Source organism: Oenanthe melanoleuca, chromosome 7 (assembly GCF_029582105.1).
Source record: "Oenanthe melanoleuca isolate GR-GAL-2019-014 chromosome 7, OMel1.0, whole genome shotgun sequence".
NCBI lineage: Eukaryota > Metazoa > Chordata > Aves > Passeriformes > Muscicapidae > Oenanthe > Oenanthe melanoleuca.
In genome coordinates this window covers 11,911,009-11,934,356 of record NC_079341.1, presented here as the reverse complement: position 1 = coordinate 11,934,356, position 23,348 = coordinate 11,911,009, and the positions used below count along the sequence as shown (strand labels likewise).

At 41.6% G+C, this 23,348-nt stretch overlaps 1 protein-coding gene across 4 annotated transcripts in view; it reads left to right on the top strand.

Annotated features, from left to right (window-relative positions):
* Positions 1 to 699: 699 nt before the first annotated feature.
* The window catches only part of CREB1 (cAMP responsive element binding protein 1), a 40,523-nt gene continuing 17,874 nt past the window's right edge, over positions 700 to 23,348 (top strand). For 2 of the 4 annotated variants that reach the window (XR_008840940.1, XM_056496310.1), the window contains exons 1-3: positions 700 to 1,131; positions 18,785 to 18,906; positions 22,287 to 22,433. Coding sequence is in view for 3 of the 4 variants with exons in the window: in XM_056496310.1 (XP_056352285.1) it covers positions 18,793 to 18,906; positions 22,287 to 22,433 (261 nt within the window). In the remaining variant the exon portion in view is untranslated. The remainder of the gene's footprint in view (positions 1,132 to 18,784; positions 18,907 to 22,286; positions 22,434 to 23,348) is intronic. The other 2 variants (XM_056496311.1, XM_056496312.1) reach the window with 2 other exon arrangements.

The following is a 23,348-nucleotide window of genomic DNA, read 5'->3' as shown; positions in this document are numbered from 1 at the left end:
CCAGCTGGCCAGGGAGGCAGTGGCATCCTGACCCAGATCTGGAATAGTGTGGCCAGCTGGACCAGAGCACCTGGCACTGGTAAGGCCACTCCTTGAATGCTGTGTCCGGTTCTGGGCCCTTCTGTTCGGGAAAGGCTTTGAGGCGCTGGAGTGTCTCCAGAGAAGGGCAATGGAGCTGGAGAAGAGGCTGGAGCACAATTCCTGTGAGGAGTGGCGGAGGGAGCTGGGGTCCAGCCCGGATAAAAGGAGGCTCGGGAGGGACCTTCTCGCTCTCAACAACAGCCTGAAAGCTGGGCGTAGCCACATGAGGGCTTCTTTCCACGCAACCAGCAACAGGACAAGAGGACACAGTGTTAAGGTGAGCCTGGGGAGGTTTATGTTGGACATGAGGGAGCTGTTCTTCACAGAGAGTGAGCAGGTATGGGAATGGACTGCCCAGGGAGGTGGTGGAGTCGCCGTCCCTGGAGGTGTTTAAGGAACTTAAACGTGTAGTGCTATGATCTAGTTGACATGGTGGTGTTCAGTCACAGGAGAGACCCGATGATCCTACAGCTCTTTCCCAATCTAATCGATTCCGTGACTCTGTGGTGGAGCAGGCGCCGCCGGCTCCTCTCGGCCGCTTCCGTGAGCGCTCGCGAGTTTCCGGCCGCCTCGGCCGCGCGCACGGCGGGGGCGGGGGGGTGAGCGCGCGCCCCCCCCACACTCCGCAGCCCCGCTCGGTGCTTCCCGCGCGGGCCGCCCCGGGGCGGAAGCGCCGCTCGCGCCTTCCCGCCGCCCGCTCGGCTCTTTCCGCCTCCCCCTCCGGGGCGCTTCGTTCGTTTCCGCGGCCACTCGGCTCTTTCCGCGGAGGCCGGCGGCGCGCTCGGCCGTTCCCGCCGCCTGGCGGGCGCTCGGCGCTTTCCGTGAGCGCTCGGCGGTTTCCGTGCGGGGCCGGGCGCGCTCGGCGCTTGCTCCCTGGCTGGCGCTCCTCAGTCGGCCGCTGCCTGCCTGTCGCCGGGCTGGGAGCGCCTGTGTGTGTGAGTGACGCGGCGGAGGTGTAGTTTGACGCGGTGTGTTACGTGGGGGAGAGAATAAAACTGCGGCGAGATCCCAGGCGCGAACGAAAGCAGTGACGGAGCAGCCTGGTAACCGGTAAGAGGAGGACGGCGCCCAGCAAACAGGGGCGGGGGGGAGGGAAGGAAATGGAGCCCGGCGGGGACCAGGGGAGCCGCCGGGCGGCAGGACGCGGGGGCCCGGCCGCGCACCGCCCGCGGGAGGGGCGCCCGCCTTAAAGATGGAGCCGAGCCCTGCAACATCCCCGCCGCCGCCGCGCCGCGAACAAAGGATAATGGCGGATGGGAGCCGGCCCGGCGGCGGCCGCCACGGCCGGGCGGCGGCGGCTCTGCCGGCAGCCAGCGGCGGCGCTCAGCGCGGCGGGGAAGGGGCGCCGCGCCCCCCGGCCCCCGGAGGAGGCGGCGGAGGACGACGACGAGGGGGAGCGGCGGCGGCGGCGGGGGGCGGCCGCGCTCCCGCCTGCGCCCCCTCCCCGCCCCGCCGGGTGCGCTCCGGCTCTCGCTCCCCCGCTGCCGCCCCCCGGCCCCGCCGGGCTCCGGGCACCCTCCCGCGGGGCCGCCGCGGCCCCCCGCGCCCGCCGGAGTTCCGCTTCCCCGGCGCCCCGAGCGCGCTGTCCGGATAAACAAACAGACTCCCGCCGTGATGGACACGAGTGCGTGGGGCGCTCCCCGGCTCTGTAACGAGAAGCTTTTAATAAAATCAGTGCTCGGAAGCCGGGGCAGCGCCTGGCGCGGTGGCTCGCTGTGACTCCGTCTCCGGGAGGCCGCGCCGGGCAGCGGTGCCGGTCACCCAACACCGCGCTCCGGGCGGGACCGCGGGCGCAGCCCGAGCCCGGCGCGCAGGTCACGTAACAGGGATACGGTTCCCTTCGCCGAGCTGCTTCTCCCCGGGTAGTATTTTTAACCCAAAGTGAACTTGAGCCAGGCTGCGGCTGGTAAATCTCGGTGTGGGATTTGCTTTTGCCAGTTTTCCACAGACCTGGGTGTTGCACAGCGAACAGGATTTGACCTCTATCCCAGCTTTATAAGCAAATGTCAGCTCAGATGCCTTTTTCCACCTTACCCCAGCCTTGCCTTGCTGCAGCTGGGAGGCTTTTTTTCCTCTTTTCTTGCCTAGAATAGAAGACTGTTTTGACTTCGTTCTGCTTTTAAATCCTGGATATCTGCAGTTTTATGTTACAGTAGTAAGCAAAAACAACGTGGCAGTCTTAACTTTTTAGCAGAGATTGTTACACCTCTTAAGTGTATACAAAGATAAAAAGTTTTAAATGGTCATATGATTTTGCTTCATGAAACACTTTAAATTTTTGTTTCTTCCTCCTAAATATTGGAACGCCTGCTCACAATCTGCTTCTGGAATAACACCTGTCTTTTTTTTTTTTTTTTCCTTTTTTATTTTCCTTTTTTTTTTTTTTTTTCCTAGGGTTAGAAACATGTTTCCTATTTCCTAAATAAAAGACCAGAGACTTCTTAGGAATATCATGTATCTCTGTTTAGTCTCATTCTGACCACCACTAAACACTATTTTAGAATATAGAAAATTTGAGACTGTGCTTGCATCCTTTCTTCCTTGTATCAACAAATGTGGATTTGTACAGTAAAATACGAAGTTACTGAAATAGGTTTTGTTCAAAATGGATATTTGTGATTCACATGTATACTTCCTTGTATATGAATTTCTGTTTTCTGTCACTTCCACCACTTCCTTTGAAATGAAGGTCAAAGATGCTCTACATCACTGTGTAATACCAACATGAGAAGAAGTTTCTAAACTTCTAATTGATTACTAGACATCCGAGGACTTCAGTAAGCAATGTAGCTGTTGATAGTGATTAAAGAGAGTGCAATTGTTGGTGTATTTCATTCATTCTTGATTTGATGGAATACGCACTATATTTTAAATACAAAAATGGGACAGAAAATCCTTGCTTGTTGTTTTTTGTAGTTTTAGAAAAACATTTTATTCTATTTCATAATAGCATGGAAGACTATCAGGTGCATATTTTCAAACACAGATCTCTGCATTTCCTCACCAGCTTTGTCCCCTCACAGTTCAGATAGAAAAGTGAACAGAGAGGTGGTTGTGTATTTGCTAAGCATCTCTTACAGGTGACCTAGAATGAAATTGTTGCATGTAGTAAAGAAGAGTGTAATCATTTTTAATGCTTTCATTTGATTGAGAGAACACCAGTATTCAGATTGGTACTCTCAGTATGGTGTTTGGATCTGCACTGAATGGTCTGCATCAAATTTATTTTTTTTTCTCATAGGTTTGGTGATAGGTGTGTCTACTACTCTGGGTAAAAAAAGTAAAGAACCAGTCAAACAAATCTGACACATAAGACACACCGAAGGTCTAAAAGGGGGGGAAGGGTTTGCTGATACAGAAAATTTAGAAACATCTCATTTAGGAGCCAAGTCATCAATCTGGCTGTTTCTTGGAAACCTGCACCAGCACAGCTATTGCTCTACAAAATCTTCTGTAGATCTTACACTGCAGAGTAGCTGTTCTGCTGCAGTAAGAAGCAGCCTCTTCCTGCCTCAGTGCAGTTACAGCTCTGTAGGTGCATATTTTGATAGGAGACAAGGCCCCAACTCGGAATTTCTGTTGGCACCGCTTTGAAACAAATGGGATATTCACACTTCACCTCTATTTTTGGATCTCTGGAAGCAAGTGGAGATCAGTTACTCATGCCACACTTCTCAAGGCTTTTGTGCAGTGAGAAGGCTGTGTTAGCTTTCTGCCACTAATCTAACTAAAGTTAGTTTCATGGGACGTGACAGCAGTCCTCATCTACGGAAACAGCCCTACTCAGTTTGGTTTGAGCTCCCTGGTCCCTGGTACCCTGCCTGCATACAGCTGAAGTTCATGACAAGACAGGGATTTTTTATTTTTTTTTATTTTTTTTTAAACTCAAAATTGTGTTCCCTCATCTGCAGTCTGTGAGGTTGTATTTCATAGTGATTATGAAAACCTGAGCAGCCTGCCATTAATTGGTGATCTGTGTACATCTCCCAGCATGGAGGCATTGATGCCTATTTTGTTCTTCAAAGCTTTTAGATCACTTGATTATACTGCAGTTAAAAAAGGTGAGTGAGAACGAATACAACACCTTCCAGCTTTCCATATTTCTAAAACAGCCTTGTCAGCTGCACAGGAGGTGGAAATGTGCCAGGCTGTAGTTGGCCTTTCAGGTAAAAAAAGCACTTTAAAACAGCCAAGATTTCTCTGCTGCTGTTTTTGTCTGGCATTGCTGGATTTATAGTATTATGTGTCAAGTGGAAAGAATAGAAAACTCAGTGTTGGAAGAGCCACTTTAAGGTGAGAGAATAAAGAATTTGGAGGAAGCATGTTCCTGTTTGAATGCATGTATGTGGTTTACCTAACATACTCATACACACAAGTGTAAAGCAGCACTGATGCTTGTTACTTGCAGTGATTTTTTTACTAGAGTGTAGAGGTACAGGACATTATCCTAAGATAATAAATATTCATATTTTTGTCCTGAGAATATAGTGAGAGTTGATATTTGTAAAAAAAAAAAAAGACCATTAGATGAAAGATGGAAAAATAGTCCTGAAGATAGGAGAGTGCTGCCAATTGCTGTTCTGGATTTTGTTACTTTTCAGTTGTTTTCTGACAGGAGACAACACTGCCTACTTGAGACACAGTTGCAGAAAGCCTTACAGTGAACTATTTTGAAGCTACCTTAGTTCAGTAAACTGAAATAAAAATCTCTATCCTTGATGCTTTCACACTTTTTGGAGGAGAGGGTTAAAGTCATTTGTAAAAATCTCTGATCTTCGGAGTGTTCAGTGATAGCCTGTTTAGTCAATGAGGTTATCAAGAAAACTGCTTTTCTCTGCACATGGCAGAACTAAAACTGAGTTGTATTTTCTTCTTTGGGCAGAAACTTTTTCAGATGGATTTCTAAACTTACAAAAGAGTAAGTAGCCTAAGAAATCCAGGAATTCTTGATGCTTATCTACTGGCTGACGAACTGAAGCCATGGTTCTTCATAGCATTTTTTTGGTAGTATTACTGGCCAAAGCATCTTCCATGTCTTTTCCATTGCAGTCACACAAATGCTTGGGCTACTGCATGGGGAAATGATCCAGCTGTTTAAAAGGCGTGGAGCCTGCTTCATTTTCACCTGGATCATTCCCTCCCCTGATTGCTGCATGGCTGCACAGTATCTGTACCAGTATAATCAGGGGAAGGGATGGGGTTGGAATGAGCTGCTCAAGCAGCTATGCTGACAAATGGGAAAATGCAGCCTATGTAAAAATTTTGAAATTATTGCTGTGTTTATTAGCTAAGCTGAATGACATAAATGCTGCTGGGGTTCTTGCCGCAGAGCTAGATCATTCAGCTAAGTCTAAGTCCCTCCATGTGCTAACTGTGAACAAATGCACATAAGCAGCAGCTGTTCCCAAACTTCAATATCATGTATTGTTGTGCTGCTTATTTACTTGTATTAAACACCTTTTGTGTGTGCTTTTTTAGCAAAGTCTTTGTGCACTTCCTTTACTTTTTTTTTTATTATTCTTTACATTTTAAGTTCGCCTGTTGCTCTTCACTGCAGCTCTTTGCTGCAGTATTTTGATCATCTCTTCAGAAACTCTGCAATCTCCTGTGACATTTTGGGTCCTATATTACGTGCATTTTTCTTAAAGGTGCTACCCTAAATCTCTTATTCTCTATTCTGTCCGGTATCAACTGGATTTTAGTTTCCCTTGCACCTTTCCTGGGGTTTGAATGTCAGAATCTCATCTCTAAAATCTCTCTCATCATCCTTTATATCCCATTAAATAATGTATGGAAAGCATTTTCTTGCCTTTTTTCTGATGACACATCATCTGGCTGTGTGTAGCTGGCTTGGTCTCAAAATCCACTAGTGTTTGTCCATTGCTAAAAGTAGCGTACAATATGAGCAGCATTTGTAAATTTACACCTTTCTGGTGTAAAGCTTGCTTTCTCTTGGAAAAAAAAAAAAGCCTAAGGCATCACTTAGGTAGGTGCACTTAGGTAGGTGCAGGACCCCTGCCCTCTTTGTGAAACTCATGCAAGTTTTCCTTTTGTGCCAATAGGAAAATTCTGGGATATAAAGAAAGAGGTGAGGTGTGAAAAAGGGTACTGTGTACTAATGCCACAGTATAACCAACAAAAATAATCTGTTGCTGTGGTTTTGTCTGAGCTGATACAGCAGTGTGTGGCTCTCAGGATACAGTCTTGTTCTCTCCCTCCTGCTCCTGGTTATGTAGTGTTGGACTGTCCCTTTACATTGTCTATACTGTTGATTGTATGTAAAACATAATCCAGTTCGAATCACTAACCCAGGAGAGAACTTCTTTTTTAGTATATAATTTTCACCTGTGTGAGTGAGCTGAATTGGGTGATGATTGAGATCCTGTTAGAACAAACACTAGTGCAGGTTTGCAGTGGCAGTAGGGGAAGGAACAAGGGAGGGACAGCTTTCTCCCTTCAGCAGCAGAGAGCTGTGTCAGAAGACCCATCTTGGGGAATGGCAGCATATCCATGACTTGGAGTGAAAGAAGGAAGAGTTGGACTCTGTCCATAGTGATCAGAGCCACATGAGTTTGTCTTTGCAGCTGGGAAAGCTCAGAACACTGTAAGTCAAAAAGGAATCAACAACCGCCCAAAAAAAACCCCTGATGAGGAAAGTTTTCTTAGTGTGATTGATACCTGTGTGATTGAACTAACTGCTGCTTATCAGAGGCAGATTTCAGTCTTCTCAGGAGGTTAGATGAGTGTGCCTCTTAGGTACTTTTCTTTATAAGGAGCCCAGTCAACAGGGGAGATTTATGTATGATGTGTCTTTAATGAAGCCCAGGCTGAAATAGGAAGCTCCAGAAGGGGTGCAGGTCCAGCACTTGGGTGCACATCCTGTCTGTTGGCCCAAGGCACCTGGGCAGTGAGCTTGCTGTAGCTACAAACTGATAAATGCCTTGGCCTATCTTTTGGATTGTAAAATAATTAATGGTGGCTGAAACTACTGGCCTGGCAGTTGTAGTGCAGTGTTAATGTGGCATGTGTAACCAGTGCATGTCACCTTGGACTGGGGAGAGGTGTGTTACCTGCTGCAAATAGCTGCTTTGTTTGCAACGTGGCTGTTTGAAAAATGCATCTCTGCCCAATCCTCAGAAAGCTAATGCTGATCATACAGAAAATACTCATCCTGTTTCCAGCCTCCCACTCTTAACCATAGTCATCACAGCAGTAATCAAATTACAGAATAGAGGTGGTTTTTTCAGCATCTTTGTTGGCTTTACACAGTCTTGTGACACCTCTACCCATTATTTGATCTACTTTGCTTTCATTGCCAGATCTGGCTGTAGCAGGGTAGATTCTCCTTCCCTGTTCCTGCTCTTGTTCCTGTGCAAGTAGCACCAGTATGACTGCCTGTGAACTGGATTAGAGAACTGGTCCAGGCTAGAAATCAGTTGTGTTTCCTTGTCTGTAGTGCAAATTGGTTTCCCAGACCCATTTACTAGACAGCTTCCCAGACAAGTGTAAAGGTGTAAATAAGAAAGAATTTAGAGGAAACCAGAGCCTGAGCTGGCAGTGCTGCCAGCAGAAATGCTTGCAAGACTGTAGCTGTAGTTGCAGAAAGCAAAATGGAGATGCTCTTTTTTGTGCAGCACATTGATGTAAAAAATGGATTCTGTTTCTTTCTCTTGCCCTTCCTGGTGTGGCTCCCATTGCTTACTCCAGGTCATTGTAGACCTTCAGCATGACCAGCAGATCACACCCCTGTTCCATGGGGTTCCATGGAGTCATGTTGCTCACAGGTAATAGAAGTCTTAAACTCCAGTTAAATATTGTGAGTGTTTTGATTATTCTTTCTTTGGAGATGATGCTTTTGCAGAGTAGATCTGCCTGGCAGGCATATGAGTGATCTTTCTCCTTTAAAAGGCTCTCCTGCACTGCCCAGGCAAATTTTTAAAATACATGAAAAAATAAACTAGAATCCACTTGCTTGGTAATGTTAGTCAGAATTATTTTACTGCAAAGTTTGATCACTGTTGCATTTCAGTTGGTTTTTAGAGAGAGACTGGGTCATAGATTTAATTTTGGTGCATTAAGCAATCTGATGGTGCTTCAAGACTAGTGCTAATTGACCAAGGAATGATGTTTTCAATAAAACTACTAAAGCCAGAGCAATTTTAGGATTTAAAAGTATTTTCAAGTCTAAACTGTGGTTTAAGAACTAAATCTTTTGGTTTTAATGTTGTGATTAATTTTGTGAATAGGATGCATTCAGAAATTTGACAAGGGCAAGGTTTGTAAGGAAGTGCTGTTTTTCTTGTGCATAGTTGGGCATACTGTACTCTTGCACTCCAGCCTCTGAAAGAATTCAAAGGTTTTCACTTCCTGGAGGACATTGAAGCAAAACAATACTGTATACTGCCTGTTAAAAATGAAACAAAGCTATTAAATCATTAAAAAAACCCAATACTATGTTGCTTTTAAAGATACAGGTTTATTTTTTTCTTCCAGAGATTTGACTTGATATTTGGTAATTGTCAGCTCTGTATGAATAACAGTCTTGCTTTCAGGTGACCATTTCTAAAGATACTTATCAATAAAACAGTGAAAGCATTGGTCTGAAGCATCTATTTTGTCGTGTTTTCTTTCTGAACTCATTAAAAGTGTTCTGGTTTTTTTGAACAAGACTTCCAATATTTACCAAGTTATATAACTTCCTGCTTTTATACTGTGGTTTGAGCTCTAGAAACACCACATGTGCTTCAAGCATCAATCAGAATGATTACTGTTTGTTTAAATAGTTCATGTCTGTCAAGCTTGCAGCATAAATATCTCAAGTGACATTTTTTATTAATTGATGCTTTAGCCACGGACATTCAGAAGTGGGTTAGAAGCATTAGCCGTGGAGCTGTCCCTTCTCACCAATAGACAAAATCTCAGCAGACACAAATTCTACCTAAAATTCTCATATCAAATTCAACTGTGCAGCTTATAAATACCTGAGACTCCACGCTTGCCCTAAGTTCCCCAACTGACTTGATTATTCTCTGCAACAGAAGAATGATGTGAAAACAAGTGTGATATGTCAGTGAGATTCCTTTTCAGTGCACAGTATTTTGCTGAGGTGACCTACATTATTTAAACCTCAGGCTTATTGTTATTATTATTATGAATGGATTATAAAATTCAGGTCTCTAATTTAACATTTGAGATCATGCAAAGAACTTTAAATACTGACAGTTGCTCTCCTTCATTACAGGGTGGAAAAGGAAACATTTATTATTCATGGGAAAGTCCCCTGAATATCTGGGATTTCCCAGAAGATTTGAGTTTCAGAATATAAATTTGCATTCATATTACTTTAGAATGTCATATTTAATCAGTGTAATCTCTAAAAGCCTTCAGTCCAGTCTTACAGTACTCTATTCTGATAAATTACATGTGTCTATTAATATTTTCACATTTGTAACATGAACAGAGACTCTGAAAGCATTTATTTGGAATAGAAATATTTCAGGTGATAATAAATATGTTTATGTGGTTCTCTGGCTTTGTCACATTATTCCATTAAATCATACCAGGTACGTAATTTTAATTAAACCAATTAAGGAAACACCAGTATAGATTTGATTCCCTTTTTCGTTAAACGTCTGAGATTTACTACATGTTGTATTTTTGGCCCTTGGGCTTAGACCACTCAGGTTAACCACAGCTGTAGGCCTGTGTGATGCTCTGGTTTTTATTTGTATCTTTTTATAAGTTGTTCCTGATCTGCTCCAAGCACCAAAAGAGAGCTGGGTGATCTGTATAGTTTCAAAGTAGCTTCAGCTTTGCTCACATAAGCATTTGTCACAGACCCAGTGACTGAACCTGTGGATTTCCCTAGCACATCTATAGAATGCAGCCTGTGCAGGAGGCAGTCATATATTAAATACCCTTGTCCTAACAACATCTTAGTTCTTCCTCACTTTAGGAGAGTGACTGTGCTGAGCAGTCCATCATCGCTCCTGCAGTTATTTGCTGAGAACAAGTTTCAGTACTTCCTCACCTCAGAGATAACCCTTTATTTAATAAAAATGCATAGAGGCTCTCCCTACAGAGTTGCAGGCTGCCCCAGGCTTGGAATTGCAACAGTTCTTCCCGCTGATGCCTCTGACCTGGAATGTTTAAAGGTTGCTTGGCAAGTGGACAGAGATCTTTACAACATGTCAAAAGGTTGTCAAAATATGTCATGCAGCATTTAGGTGATTCTTATTCTGCCAGAATAAATGGTGAGGCAGTAAAAAACCATAAAACATAGAAATGGATATAGAGGAGAACAAATACAATATTCATCTGAATGACTCTGGCAGGTCAGGTGGAAATCTCAAATTCTGACAGCTCTACCCAGTGGAAAAAAGGAACACATGCACCTTCTTTAGATGGATCTTAGCCTTGCTAATTTGGCATCATTTTCTGCTCTGAATACTCCTTTAATGATTGTGGTGACAGTCCTTTTCTCACTGTCAGTGGGAAAGGAGGTAGTCTCTGATTGTTTGCTGGATTGGCTCCCCTTTCTGTCACTGGGCTGCCTTAGCTCTTCTGCTGGAACACCTTCACATGCCAGTGTTTGCTGAGAAAGGAAGTGGCTCAAAATGTTCTGCTGGTTGACCAGCAGGGTAGATGATTTATTTGGCATATCTAGATGCCTGGGTGATAGGAGAGAATGTTTCTGAATTGCTCACTGTGCCAGGTACAGCTTGCTTCTTCAGGAGGGGTGGTAGAGCTGCTTCAGTGTGGCACTGAGCCCATGCTAAGAGCAGGGTGTACCAGCTCAGGCACAGGGCCTCCTGAGCAGAAAAGGGGTTAATTTATTGTACTCCTGTACTCTGTTGTCTGGGGTCAGGCTGCATTAATAGGCTCTTGGATGGGTGCTGTTTCCATCCAGCAAACTTTCACCTTGGGCTGAGCAGGACTCCCTCACTTGTCATAGTACAGGTAATCATGTCATCCTTTTAAAATAAAAACTGCCATCAGACTGGTGTGCAGTCACAGTTCAGCACCGGAGTGAGAAGTGGCTGGCTTCAGGTAGCTGCCCTCATTTGGGCTGAGGTCAGCTTCAAATCCTGTGGAATCACCCTCACTTCTCCACCACAGCTGTTTCAGTCAAAGGTAAAATGAGAATTTGATTAGGGCCTGAAATTAAAGCTCATCACAAGTGGCTGTGCTGATTATTGACTTGCTGGGCTTTTACCAATTGCAAAGAGCCTGTTCCTGGAGTTGTGGTGTATTCAGCAGGAGCATTAGCTCCCCAACAGCATGATAAAAAATCATTTAGTGCCTATATTTTATATTGTATTAAAGATGTCAGCCTACAATGACACCATTCAGATACAGTGTTGTGATAGATTTTATTAAGTAACCAGCAGCTATATGTGATGAGGTGAGCCACAGTACTTTCAGCAGTCTCAGGGAGAAAACAGGCATGTATTTTGGCAATTTCATGTGGTATTATTTTTAAAAAGGAAAGCTTTTACTGTTGGTAGGAATTGCAAGAAATCTGCGCAGATTGAAAATTAGGTGAGTTTTATGTCCTAAAAATGATGTCAGAGAACAGGTGGTAAGCTGTAGTAAAGTGTAGTCAGTTTGTAAGTAACTGAAATGCATAAATATGATATTGGCAATGAATGCGTTAAGAACAACAAAATGGGCAGAGTTCTTAGAAGTCTCTGTGAATAGATTGAATATGTTGGGCAGGACATTCTTAAAAATGTCTTGCTTATCTAAAATTTAGTTTGCAGATATCTTCTGATGGGTTTTGGACATTTTTACTGCACTAATAAAGGTGTTCAGAAATAGTGACCACAATTCTGTTCTGCATGTTGAGGATCACAGACTTAAAGCATGTGAATTAGTTTTTTAATACCCTGAGTGCCTTCAGTAGGAGCACAGATCATTTATGAATAGAACATATTAATGGATTATGTTTTCAATAATAGTAATAGTTACCTAATGACTTTGTAACCTTCCTGGGATTTGTTTTGATATTTTCTTTTGTCTAAGTGAAGTCTAGCAATATTTTGGGGGCATTTCTGAACTGGGAGGGGATAAGACAGTGGAGAGTCATTTGTTTGCTTTTCTCTGTTAATGCCTTAGGAAATGCTTGCTTGGTGTCTCCCCTTGGGTGCTTCTACTGGGCTCTGCTCATAAGTCACATAAGACCTATCTCAACTATTAGATCAGGTTAGTAAAAAGGGATGGGAGGTTATTTATTTATTTATAATTTATATTGAAAAAAAGGCAGTATCGGTTAAACTTGAATTAAACTATGCGTATATACTGAATACTTGCTGGATGCTTTTGTATTTATTAGCGTAATTTGTGATACAAGAAACTAATTGCAGTTAGTAGCTGTCAGAGCCTTTTTTTCTTTTAAAAAGCTTGAAGGCAGAAGCACTAGGTACAGTACAGGAGTATGGAGTCAAATCAGGAGGCTACAGCAGTGAAGAGTTTATGCAACTTTCACTCATACACCTTACCTGTGCCTACTGATTCACCATACACCTAGTAAATGTCAGCTTGCTTGAGTTATGCTGACAAAGAACAAAATCAAAGGAGATTACTGGTTTGGGTGCTCACCCAGTGTAGCTGTGAGATTGCATTTTTGCTCTTCTGCCATTGTTTTAAAATCAGCCACTGCATTTTCTTTAGTAAAACGGAGGTTGAGCATGCAATGCAAATAATTACCAATACTTTCATCACTCATATATCTAAATCTGGTAAGTGTGAGAAATTTTCACTGACTTCAGAAGTGTAACAAAAGTTTTGTTAAAAAGCCATGAGCCAGAAAAGTTTGCTAAATTTAATTAAGAGTCCTAGTTGCATTTTTTCTGTGTCCTTTATGAAAATACTACCTTGTTCACATCTCCTGCAGTGGCTGTTGCACGCTGCATTCAGCAGAGAGTTTTTGGACACTATTCTGAGTGGCACATTGATGGAGACAGTGGATGGGACTACAGATATTACATTCTTTTGATAGAATGATTCTGCTTTGTGTGAGGTATTTTTACAGTGAGATTAAATTTTTCTTGTATGTTAAAGATTAAATACTGTAACTTCAGTGACAAGAAGGATTTTCGCAGCTCTTTATTTTTCAGTTTGCCTAGCAGATTGCTTTATTGCAGATTATTTGTAGAACACAATCAGAAGACTCTTCTTCATTTTAGGCATTTTTAGTGGCATTGGTTGTTGTGGCCATCTTTTAATTTCCCTTCCACTTGGTTTGCCTGGCCTTTGGGCTTCCCTGACCCAGAAGCTGCTGTGATCATTGAATGGCTTTGTGGAGAACCCGTTCTATGGAGTGGTAAAAGGTAGATTTCAGATGGAGCAGCAAAACAGGTTTTGTTCATGGTATGACATGCAGACTGGTCACCCAAGGGAGAGGACACATGGAGCAAATACCCAGGAGCAGTGGCAGTGCCAGCTTGGGATGACAAAGAAGCTGTGGTATAAATTGCAATTCTTGTGCCAACCCACTATAGTCATTAGTGACAAAAGAAATCATTTCGGGCCTGTCTTGTCCTGTTAAGCATTTATTACTGGTTATTTGAAGTCCCATGTATTAGCTGTAAATAAAACTATTTTTCTCTGAATGTTCTCAGTCTGGCAGCCACTGAATGGAATTCCTAAAGTGGCTGTTGAGCTGTGGCTGGAAGGGGCTGCCAGTCTGCAAGGTGACGGTGGAAATGTTTACAGATTGCAGGTCAATGTTCTCAGTGCTTACGCTGGAAATGTGAAAACAGTTGTGTTCCAGAGTGGTGTTTGATGGTCTTCTCAGTGCTTTCATCATGGATCTGTGGCTTTATAAAGCCACATGCATTAAATACAGAATGAGTCAAATTCCTGAACTTTGGATACTAGAGCTGTGCTTGCTTCCTGAACAATTGTCCTGGCACACCTGCTGTGAATATAGGATTGAGACAGATATTGCCTCAATTTCTCTTCCCTCAGCTGCTCTGGTCCTTCACTGCCATGAGCAGGCAGACCACAGACATACCAAGGGGAGGATACTAAAGAGTGAAGATGAGATGGGAGGTATTGCAAGACAATTACATTTTATCCTGACTGGGCAGATGGGAGTAGTGGTAACTAACAGCTCATGCTCTGAATACACAGCACTCATTTCAATTAATGGGAATTACAGGAGTTAGCATTACCTGTAGCACCTTGTTCAGCATCCTGTCTTCAAGATAGTGAAGATCAGTAGGTACCTCAAAACACTACTGGAACCTGAAAAATTACATGGGATATAATCTTCCCCCCTCATAAAAGCATTTATTTGAATTTTTGAAGATTATACAACAGTTTAAATCCCTACTCATTTGGTTTTTATCTTCCTTTTGGTTCAGCACTTTTTTTGGCATGAAAAAACTATTAATTCAACATATTCTTGGATATTCATTTTCCCCTAGTCCCTGTATTACCCATGTTCAAGTCCTAATGAATTTCCTGTCATGAGTAGCATCATTGCTCCATTTATGCAGTACATTAAATATCCATTTTCATAATTTTTAATAGATTTTTCGATTTTTCATTTTTATACTGTAAAATTTGACATCTTTGAGCTTTACTGGTTTTATAATCAGTGCGTGTTTCTAGTTTACTTACCCTGTTAATAATTTAAATATATTTTCTAAGTTTTGAAGCATTTTTCTCCCTTCTGGGATAAATAATAAAAATCTGTCTAGTCTCTTCATAACAGGTTTTCATTGCCTTAAATAACTTGCTTTCCCTGAATACCCAAATTCCACAGAACTCATTTTTGATACAGGCTCCCAGCCTCTGCACTGTAATGTAAACGCTCTGATGTATAGAGTCTAGCTACACATAGTAGTTAAAGATTACCCAGTTTCTTATTGTTGCAGTCTAACTGGATTTTCTTATCATAAATCTGTGTCAAGGAGAAATCTGAAGTGATCTTTCTGCAGTAGTTCCATAACTAAGTGCCCTTTCCAGGCTTATGCAGCTAAGGAGACAGGTTTATTTTTATTTTTCTGGAGTGTGTGTAGTTCGCTTGCATTCGGCGACTGTTTGTTTTTAGTAGCATCTGTCTTCTGTGGTCATGGTGTAAATTCAGCTGGGACAATTAGTTATCCTCTGCTGAACTCCTTTTTCCCAGTCTTAATGTAGCTGAAATAAATGCCCATCTGTCAGCTGAATGTTTCACTGTTTGGCCCTTCACTTCCAGAGTTTGAGATAATTAGTAAGTAAGTTATTAATAAGAAGCCTCAGTAAATATAATACTGCTGCCACTTCTGAACTAATGAAGAAAGCTGTGTACTACAAAAGTCACAAGTTAAACCATCTTTAACCAGGTAGTCTCATCGGCTTTCTGGTGTTCAGAGTTCATACCAAGGCTGTTTTAGGCAAGCAATCTCTGGTTTTCAACTCTGGTTGTTAATAGCTGTTGTTTTAGTTTCATTTAGAATACTTGGGTCAATACTGCAGTTACCAATCTTTTCTCAAAGTACATGTGTGTGGGTGTCCTCTCCTGACAAGCTGGAAAGTAGCCTGGAAGCAAGGAAAAATAAGAAGTGTGCTTCTTTGGCTCCCATATGCTGTCCATGCCCTGGCACTTTTCAGATCCCTGTCTTCAGTTGAGAAGTGCTGGTGTGATGCCTGTCAAGGAAATCAGTGCCAGGGAGCAAGGTGGGCCACTGTGAACAGGGCAGGAGGAATAAAAGGAGGGGGTGGCACCCACAAAAGCAGAAATGATGCTGAGGTGCACATCAGCAAAGCTTGTGTAGTACAAAGGCTTAGAAAGGAGATGTACGGATTGGAATCCTTTTATGTGTGTTGGGAGGCTAAGGTTTCAAACCAAACATATTTTCATCTGTTACACTGTAAATTGCAATAATGGGAATTGACAAGGATAGTTTCTGTTATTTCTTGGCAGTCTTGATCATACCCAAACATTAAACAATGTAGTAATCAGTGTCTCTGGAATATGATGCCCTGATGCTCAAAAATCTTGATTCCTCTTTTTAAAATGACGGTAAAAGGTAGTAGCAAAGCTGTTAGAATTCAAATACTGTGATGTATAAGTGCAAGTTGAATTGAACCAGAATCCTTAGAACCTGTAAATAATATGAGATTTGAGAGCTTGTAAAAAAATCTACAGGTCATTGGAAACTCACTTAAACTGCATGTGTCAAAATGTAAATCTTGTGGGTAGCTTCCTGCATTGCCAGGTTCTTACATTATGAAATGAGGAAGTTCCTTTTAGGTGTTTGCAGTTCATGTTGAGAAATTGATTTCTGGAATGTTGGTATTGTAGAAGAGAGAGTATCTCAAACAGTTAATCCTTTTGTTGATTACATAGGCAAAAGATGATGCAAGTGTGAAAGCCTAGCTTGTAAAGGCAGAGGACCTTTGCTGAGTAGTGTATGAGAGGATTGGAAATTCTTCTTAGGAAAACATTGCATTTATCAGCAACACATTTACCTTTGTGAACATTGCTAAATACCTGATACTTGCACATTTCATCCATTTCTTATCCCAGTTGACTCCATACTGGAGTCACAATTTCTATCAGCAAACAAAAACATTATTAGTTTTGCAATATACTTGGATTTGTAGCTGGAAATTTGTGTTTTAAAGTTCTTTGAAGAGTCTTGGCTGGGAGATGTTGCTGATGTAAAAGATCTGCTTCTGAAATGGTTCCAATGAGGTAGTCTTCTGGCTGGAGTCACCATGATACATGCATAGGATTGGGAAAAACTTGTTGATTTGCTTACCTTGGACAAACAGTAAAATGGTAATGGAAATAGCAAAAATCAAAAAGAAACCTATGGTAGTCTGGTTTGTAGTTTTCAAAATGCAGAATACTCAAAAGAAAAATGAGCATATAGCATGAAGGATTGTTAAAATATGACTTGTTTGTTAAAGTTGTGGTAGGAAATCCACTATTGTAATTAAGTCTTTAAAATCTGTTTTGTAATGTATATTGCAAATACTAATAGTGCATGGATTTTCTTGTGTGCTTTTTGAAATATGAAACACAACATGGGAAAGACTTGGTAACAAAATTCCACTGCTTAGAATAATTTAATTTGCTTTTTTATTTTTAATGGTACATTTTCTTTTCTTGTTAATTTTCAAGGAAAATCAGGTTTAATTATTTTCCTTTACCGATATTAGAACTGAATATTTGATCCTTTACATTTCAGTGTTGAGACACACACAAGCTCATTTGAATGGCCACTTTCAGTAGTAAATATAAAGATTTTGATTTATGTACACTGACTTGCTTTCTTTTGATGTAGGATGCAGTTACTACTCTGAAAAGCTGTTTTATCTTTCTTGATTATCAGTGGCTTGCTGTAAGACATTTCATATTCAGGGTTGAAGTGTGACTCTGTTGTTTTAGGCGCTATAAAAGGTATTCTCTTTCCTGTAACAATGAGGTGTAGTTTGCATTGAAATTGAAGTTTCCCTGACTTTGTGTTTGAAATGAAATGTCTGGAGTATGGACATGGTACCACTACCTGTATTGATGCTTCTAAGTCTTTTCCTCGGGGGGCTGGGAAGGAGAGGGGCATTTCTGCTTCTTTCCACCTTTGTTCTGCTCTGAGCATCCTCTGCCTGCAGGCCCCTTCCCAAAGCAGAAATACTGTAGTGGTTGTTTTGGACCAGCTCTGAAGAGAGGTGTGCTGCCCTAGGGTAGCCAGAGGCCTGAATACATTGGGCAGCACAGGGTCGTACACTGAATAAGTGTTGTGGCTATATTTGGTGTTTGGAGATCTGTATAATACAGTAGCATTGCTGTATGATTTCCCTGTATTTTGAAGTTCTTTTTTATATCAAATATTTTCATATCAGTACTTAAAGAAGAACTGAAAAGTGATTTTCTCAGATCAGTGCAGAATTTAACAGGCATTACACTCTGCCTACATGCATGGGTTTGGAAGTTATGCAACCTCTTTTTATAGAGTTGTGTGTTCTGGTGATCTAGATTTGCTCACTTAGTATTTAGAAACATCAGTGTATTAGGAGCTGTGTATGTTAAAAAACTTAGGTGATGGCAAATTAATTTGTACCTCTAAATATAAAAGCATCTGTGGTAAGGTTCAAGTAGAAATGGCTTCCATCATTTTGTGTACTGGCTTTAAAATTACTGGGTGGAAGAGGCTAAGTAGCTTTGACGTAGAGCCATACACAGTGTGGTGATGCAAGAACTTGCATGGAGATGTTGCATTTTTAGTTCTGTCAAAGATGACTGAGATCTGAGTGCCCAGCACAGAAACAATTGCTATTGGATATCTGCAGACTGCAGCTGGCGGGAGAGGGAGGGCTGTAACAGGGCATGTTGTCACCTTGGCACTGAGGGAGTGCCCTTCCTGACACACTGACAAGTCATTATTCCAAATTGCAGAGGTGCTAGGTCATCAGAATGCAATTGCTCAGGTTTTTTTAGGATGAGCAAAATGCATTTTTTCCTGTTCTCATTGTTGGAGGAGACTGGACTTGTTTTTCAGAAACATTACACGTAGAAAAATCTACCTGAGGCAAACACCTGGCATGAAGAGAATTTGCCTGAATACTAATAATTTGGCAACATTTAATAAGAAAATTAAAACAGTATGTAGTAATGGGAATTCAGCTGCAGTGATTACTGCCAGATCCACCAAGAGTAATGGACTTGCATACCAACCCAGACTTACAACAAATATTGTGATTGTAGGTAACTAAATGACCATGGAATCTGGAGCAGAGAACCAGCAGAGTGGAGATGCAGCCGGTACAGAGGCAGAAACCCAACAGATGACAGTACAGGCACAACCACAGATTGCAACGTTAGCCCAGGTATAAAAATCATATGGTGTAATAGTTTTACTTATGATTAATATTTTTAAGAGGGATAATGTCTGCTCACGGGCCTGAGAGAAGATTCTGTTGATACCATTCTGCAACACGTGGGATGTATAGTTCTTTTAATATTTGTCTTCACATTTTTAAAGCTGTAGAGATTTTTTGACTTCCCATCGCATTAGGCTGTTAGTTCTGAAGAACTGTATATGTGTAAATTGTGTAATGTTAACACATTAAAGAATAAAAATATTTCTAGCATTCTTTACCACAACCATACCACTGGAAGGTATTAATTTCAATACGTGTAATCTACTCTTTTTTTTTATATTGACTGCATTGTCTTGCTATTGTGTGTTCTGTTAAAAACTTATCTGTAGTAGTCAGTTTGATTCTGAAGAAAACAAACTGAATATGTAGATAAATAATGCAGCAAATACAACATTTTGGGATTAATATTATGAGCATTATAATCAAGTGAAACAATCTGGCACTTGACAGCTTGTGTTACCCTGTTGTCTCTGGAGTTTCACAGAACTGTTGGCACATTAGAGAGACAGAAGTAGATCATTTGTTGTCCCCAAAGTATTTTGGAGAGATAAGAAACACCATCCCAGATACATCTCTGACTTTGGAACTGGGTTTCAGTTTTGGATACACTGATGGTTTGCAGAAGCAACCCCATTGTATAAATGACTACAGAATCTGTTCGGCTTTCTTCTGCAACCATTTAATTTGAAAACTAATTGTAGTCTGCAAAGAACAAACACGTTGTTGATCTCCTAGTTTATGGAATTGAGTGCCTTTTAAGTGGCACAAGTGTTAAATCACTTAACATTTTATAAAATATTAGTGTCTTTTTAAAGTCATTGCACCTTTTGGTAGTCTAGAGACTGCCAAATAAGTGCTACCCTCCATACATTTCCATTAAAGTGATAGTGTAAGAATTGAAGCTGTTTAAATGCACAGGGTGATTTTGTTGGGTGAAACTATAGTGTGAATTTACAAGCCACCAGCTGCCCTGCACCAGCTTGCCTCTTTGGGCAGTTTTCTCACTGTCTAACTTAGGCACAGGATGTAGGTGGTGTGAATAATACTTCAATATGAACTGAGTGGAAGTAGTTTATTTCTTTTGCAAAACCAGTTAACTGCTGCTCACTTGATGTGCTTTATGGTTTAGTCCAGAGAATCAAGAATGTTTTACATTTATGTGCTAACATGCTAAGCTCCAGGGAGCTGAACTTAAAAGTATGTAGTGGGTAGAATGCACTTTACTTGGACATAATTACCCCAGCACTTGAATGAGACTTTTTTCCATTTAAGAAAACACTATACAGGCGTGGTTAAAGTCCACATGAACCATCATGTTGCCATTCACTGTTTATTTGCACCTTGGTTTTTCCTCAGCCTGTACAGAGTTTGTGGAGGTGATAAAAGAATCTAAACATAATTCCTTGTGTTGTTCACATCAGTGTTATGTTACTATTATATTTTTAATAAATGAAGTGGCAGTGTTTGGCATTAGGGAGTGTCCTCAGAGGCCCAGCCAAATCTAAATAACTAATTATATCAATTTAATTCTTCCATTAGCTCTTGTATTATCTCTTGTAAGGTCACTTCTTGCAAGCTTAATTGCTGCATTTTTAGTGAGTTCAGGGTAGTTTTAAGAGTCAAAAGGAAACTCGTCCCAGTTCCACAAGGTATGAGTCAGAGACATGTGCGGAAGTTACACTCTGCTGTGGGCTTAATCCAACCACAGTGGCCTCCAGTTGATCAGCTTTGCTGTCATTGCCAAGGACTGTTTAGTCAGACGCACATTATTAAGAAAGGTCTCTTGGTAAAGGAATATAATTTGCCGGAGGAAAGTGCACTCATGTTAATCTCAGCCCCAGTTTCTCTCAGATGCAAGCTAAGTAGCACCATGTAATGCTGCAGCTGCTTTCCTGAAAAAGGAAGGTAAAAGCAAATGCAAATTGCTGGATTAGGGAGAGACAGCTGTGGAGGAGAGAGGTCTATGTGTAATTCCCTTTAATTTTGTTGTTAAGCAAGATTTCATTGTAAGTGGTGGATGTTTATGGAAATTCAGAGATCAGCTATTGCAGCTTTTTGAGAACCATTTGTTCATGGGGACAGCAGAGGATTTCCTTCTGCATCCAGTACATAGCAGCCCCTTGAGATTAGGTAGGAGAGCATTGCAGCCCTTTCTTGCGCTGCAGCTATGTGGATCGAAATTTTTTAAATGCTGTTGAACCCTGGAGGATTGTTAGGTTTTTCCATACTTGAGTGACTAGAAGAAAGCTGGCAAGTCAGTGATCCATGACTTGGCTGAGGTCTGCCAGAGCAGCTCACGCCTGCAGTCCTTCCCTGGGGGCACGACGTGTGGGAGGGACACACATGGAGGGCATGGTGGCTCTGGCACCCTGCAGCCTTTCAGGAGCCCCCAGCCTCCACAGGCATCGTGTCAGCAGACAGCTGGGGGTTCTGGATGTGCACTGGGCATTGGCCCAGCCGTGGAGCAGCCTTGGTATGTGGCACTTCAGCTGCCCAGAGTAGTTCTGTGGCCTGCCAGGGTGAGCCTGCCCTGTGAACAGCTTTGTGTGGCTACCACTGTCCCCAAAGCCCGAGCCCTAATGTGCCATGCTGAGCTCGTCAGTGTATCCCTGTTGGCATAGCTGCCGTGCCTGCAGGTCTGTGCTGGAGAAACACAGTTGTGTTTAAAACGTGGGCAGTTTTTCCTCATAGAAGTAACTCTTGAAACTGGAGTTTGTGTTGACCTGTTACACAGTAATCACAGTGACTGCCTACAAAATACTTATTTCCACTGCAAACTCATGGGGTTTTTCTGTCTGAGCACATGGTCAGTTTTCTTCATTTACATGCACTTTGCCCGCTATTCATATGGTTTAATTGGTAGAAAATTAAAGGTATGATTCCCTAATAATGTTAAGTTCTTACATCTGGCAAACTCTTTGAATTTTCCTGATTGAGAACAAAAATAGCTCCACTCCCATATGTTTCTGCCTCTGACTCAGCAGTGTCTGTAGGAGTACACCCAAGTCTGAGCAGTATCCAAGTGAAGTAAGTGAAAGGTAATGATGTGTTTGTATCAGGTTACCTCAAAATAGAGGCAGTTGTGTTTTTCTTATTCTTGTCAGTGATTTTGCGAATTATGTTTGAGCCTGCAGAAATTCTGCATTAGATTATTTTGTGAAGTAGGTCAGGTGTTTGGCTCAGGCAGTTCAGGGGGTTTTATATTACACTGAAACATTTGAGTCATCTGACTGGGGTCTAGAAGAGATGTAGTTCTTTCACCAAAACAATTACTGAACTAAGGGGATTTTGCAAGAACCTAATTTATGCTCACTGTCTTGTTACAGGTATCTATGCCAGCAGCTCACGCAACATCATCTGCACCCACGGTGACCTTAGTTCAGCTGCCCAATGGGCAAACAGTTCAAGTGCATGGAGTAATTCAGGCTGCCCAGCCATCAGTTATTCAGTCTCCACAGGTCCAGACAGTTCAGGTACTGACTGAAGAAATTCCTAATATGTGAATTGGGCCTTTGAAGTAGGCCTGTCATTGCACTGGTTTTAATCTATTTATGTCCTGGATTCTGTTTTTGCAAATCTGTACAGTATCTGCTGCTCTGACTTTTTTTTCTGTTCTGGCTTAACCACTTTTCATTTTCAAACATTGCTGAGTTTCATTTCCTTCTAGAATTTGTTTGGTGAGTTTAACAGCTTTATGGTTTTTCTTACAGTATTACTCTGCTTTTTCTCTCTTCTGTATTTCCATAGATTTTTATTGAGTAAGAGTTCATACTATTTTGAAGCAAACAAAAGCATGAACTTTTTTAAACAATGTAATTTTTAATAATTCATGATGCCAATATTCTAGAATGAAAGTCTTTGCTGCATAAGAAATATTTTCATTGTTTTACAAAAATGGTTTCTGTATGTTACTGGTTCTTAAAATAAACCTGTCAATCCTCACATAGAAATGGTTTTAAAATGTAATGGTTGAGTGTTGTGTGCTTTGTATAAAGCCATGGCATTTTTTCTTCAGTAAAGCAAGACAGGTAATGCAATATGGTGAGGTAGCCTGAAGATAGAGGAGGCAAGTAATCTGTAATCTTTAAAACCTCTAACTTGCTTTTTATCGACTTGAAGTTCAGTGTTACTGAATGCAGAAATTGTTTGGTGTACAGCAGCTACACAGAGCAAGGACTGTACATTATTCATTTGCTGTTAGAAAAATGAGCTCAAAAATTTTTTAATTTCAAAAAGTAGGTATTGCGACTTTTTGATACAGATATTCAACTGGATATTATTTTTTAAAATAAGGTATGCATAATTTAAAGCTAGGCCATTCTGATAGTAATCTTTATTTTTTTTTCCTTCTCAGCTTCAGTGCTGAGTTTGTGGCAGACTCTACCATC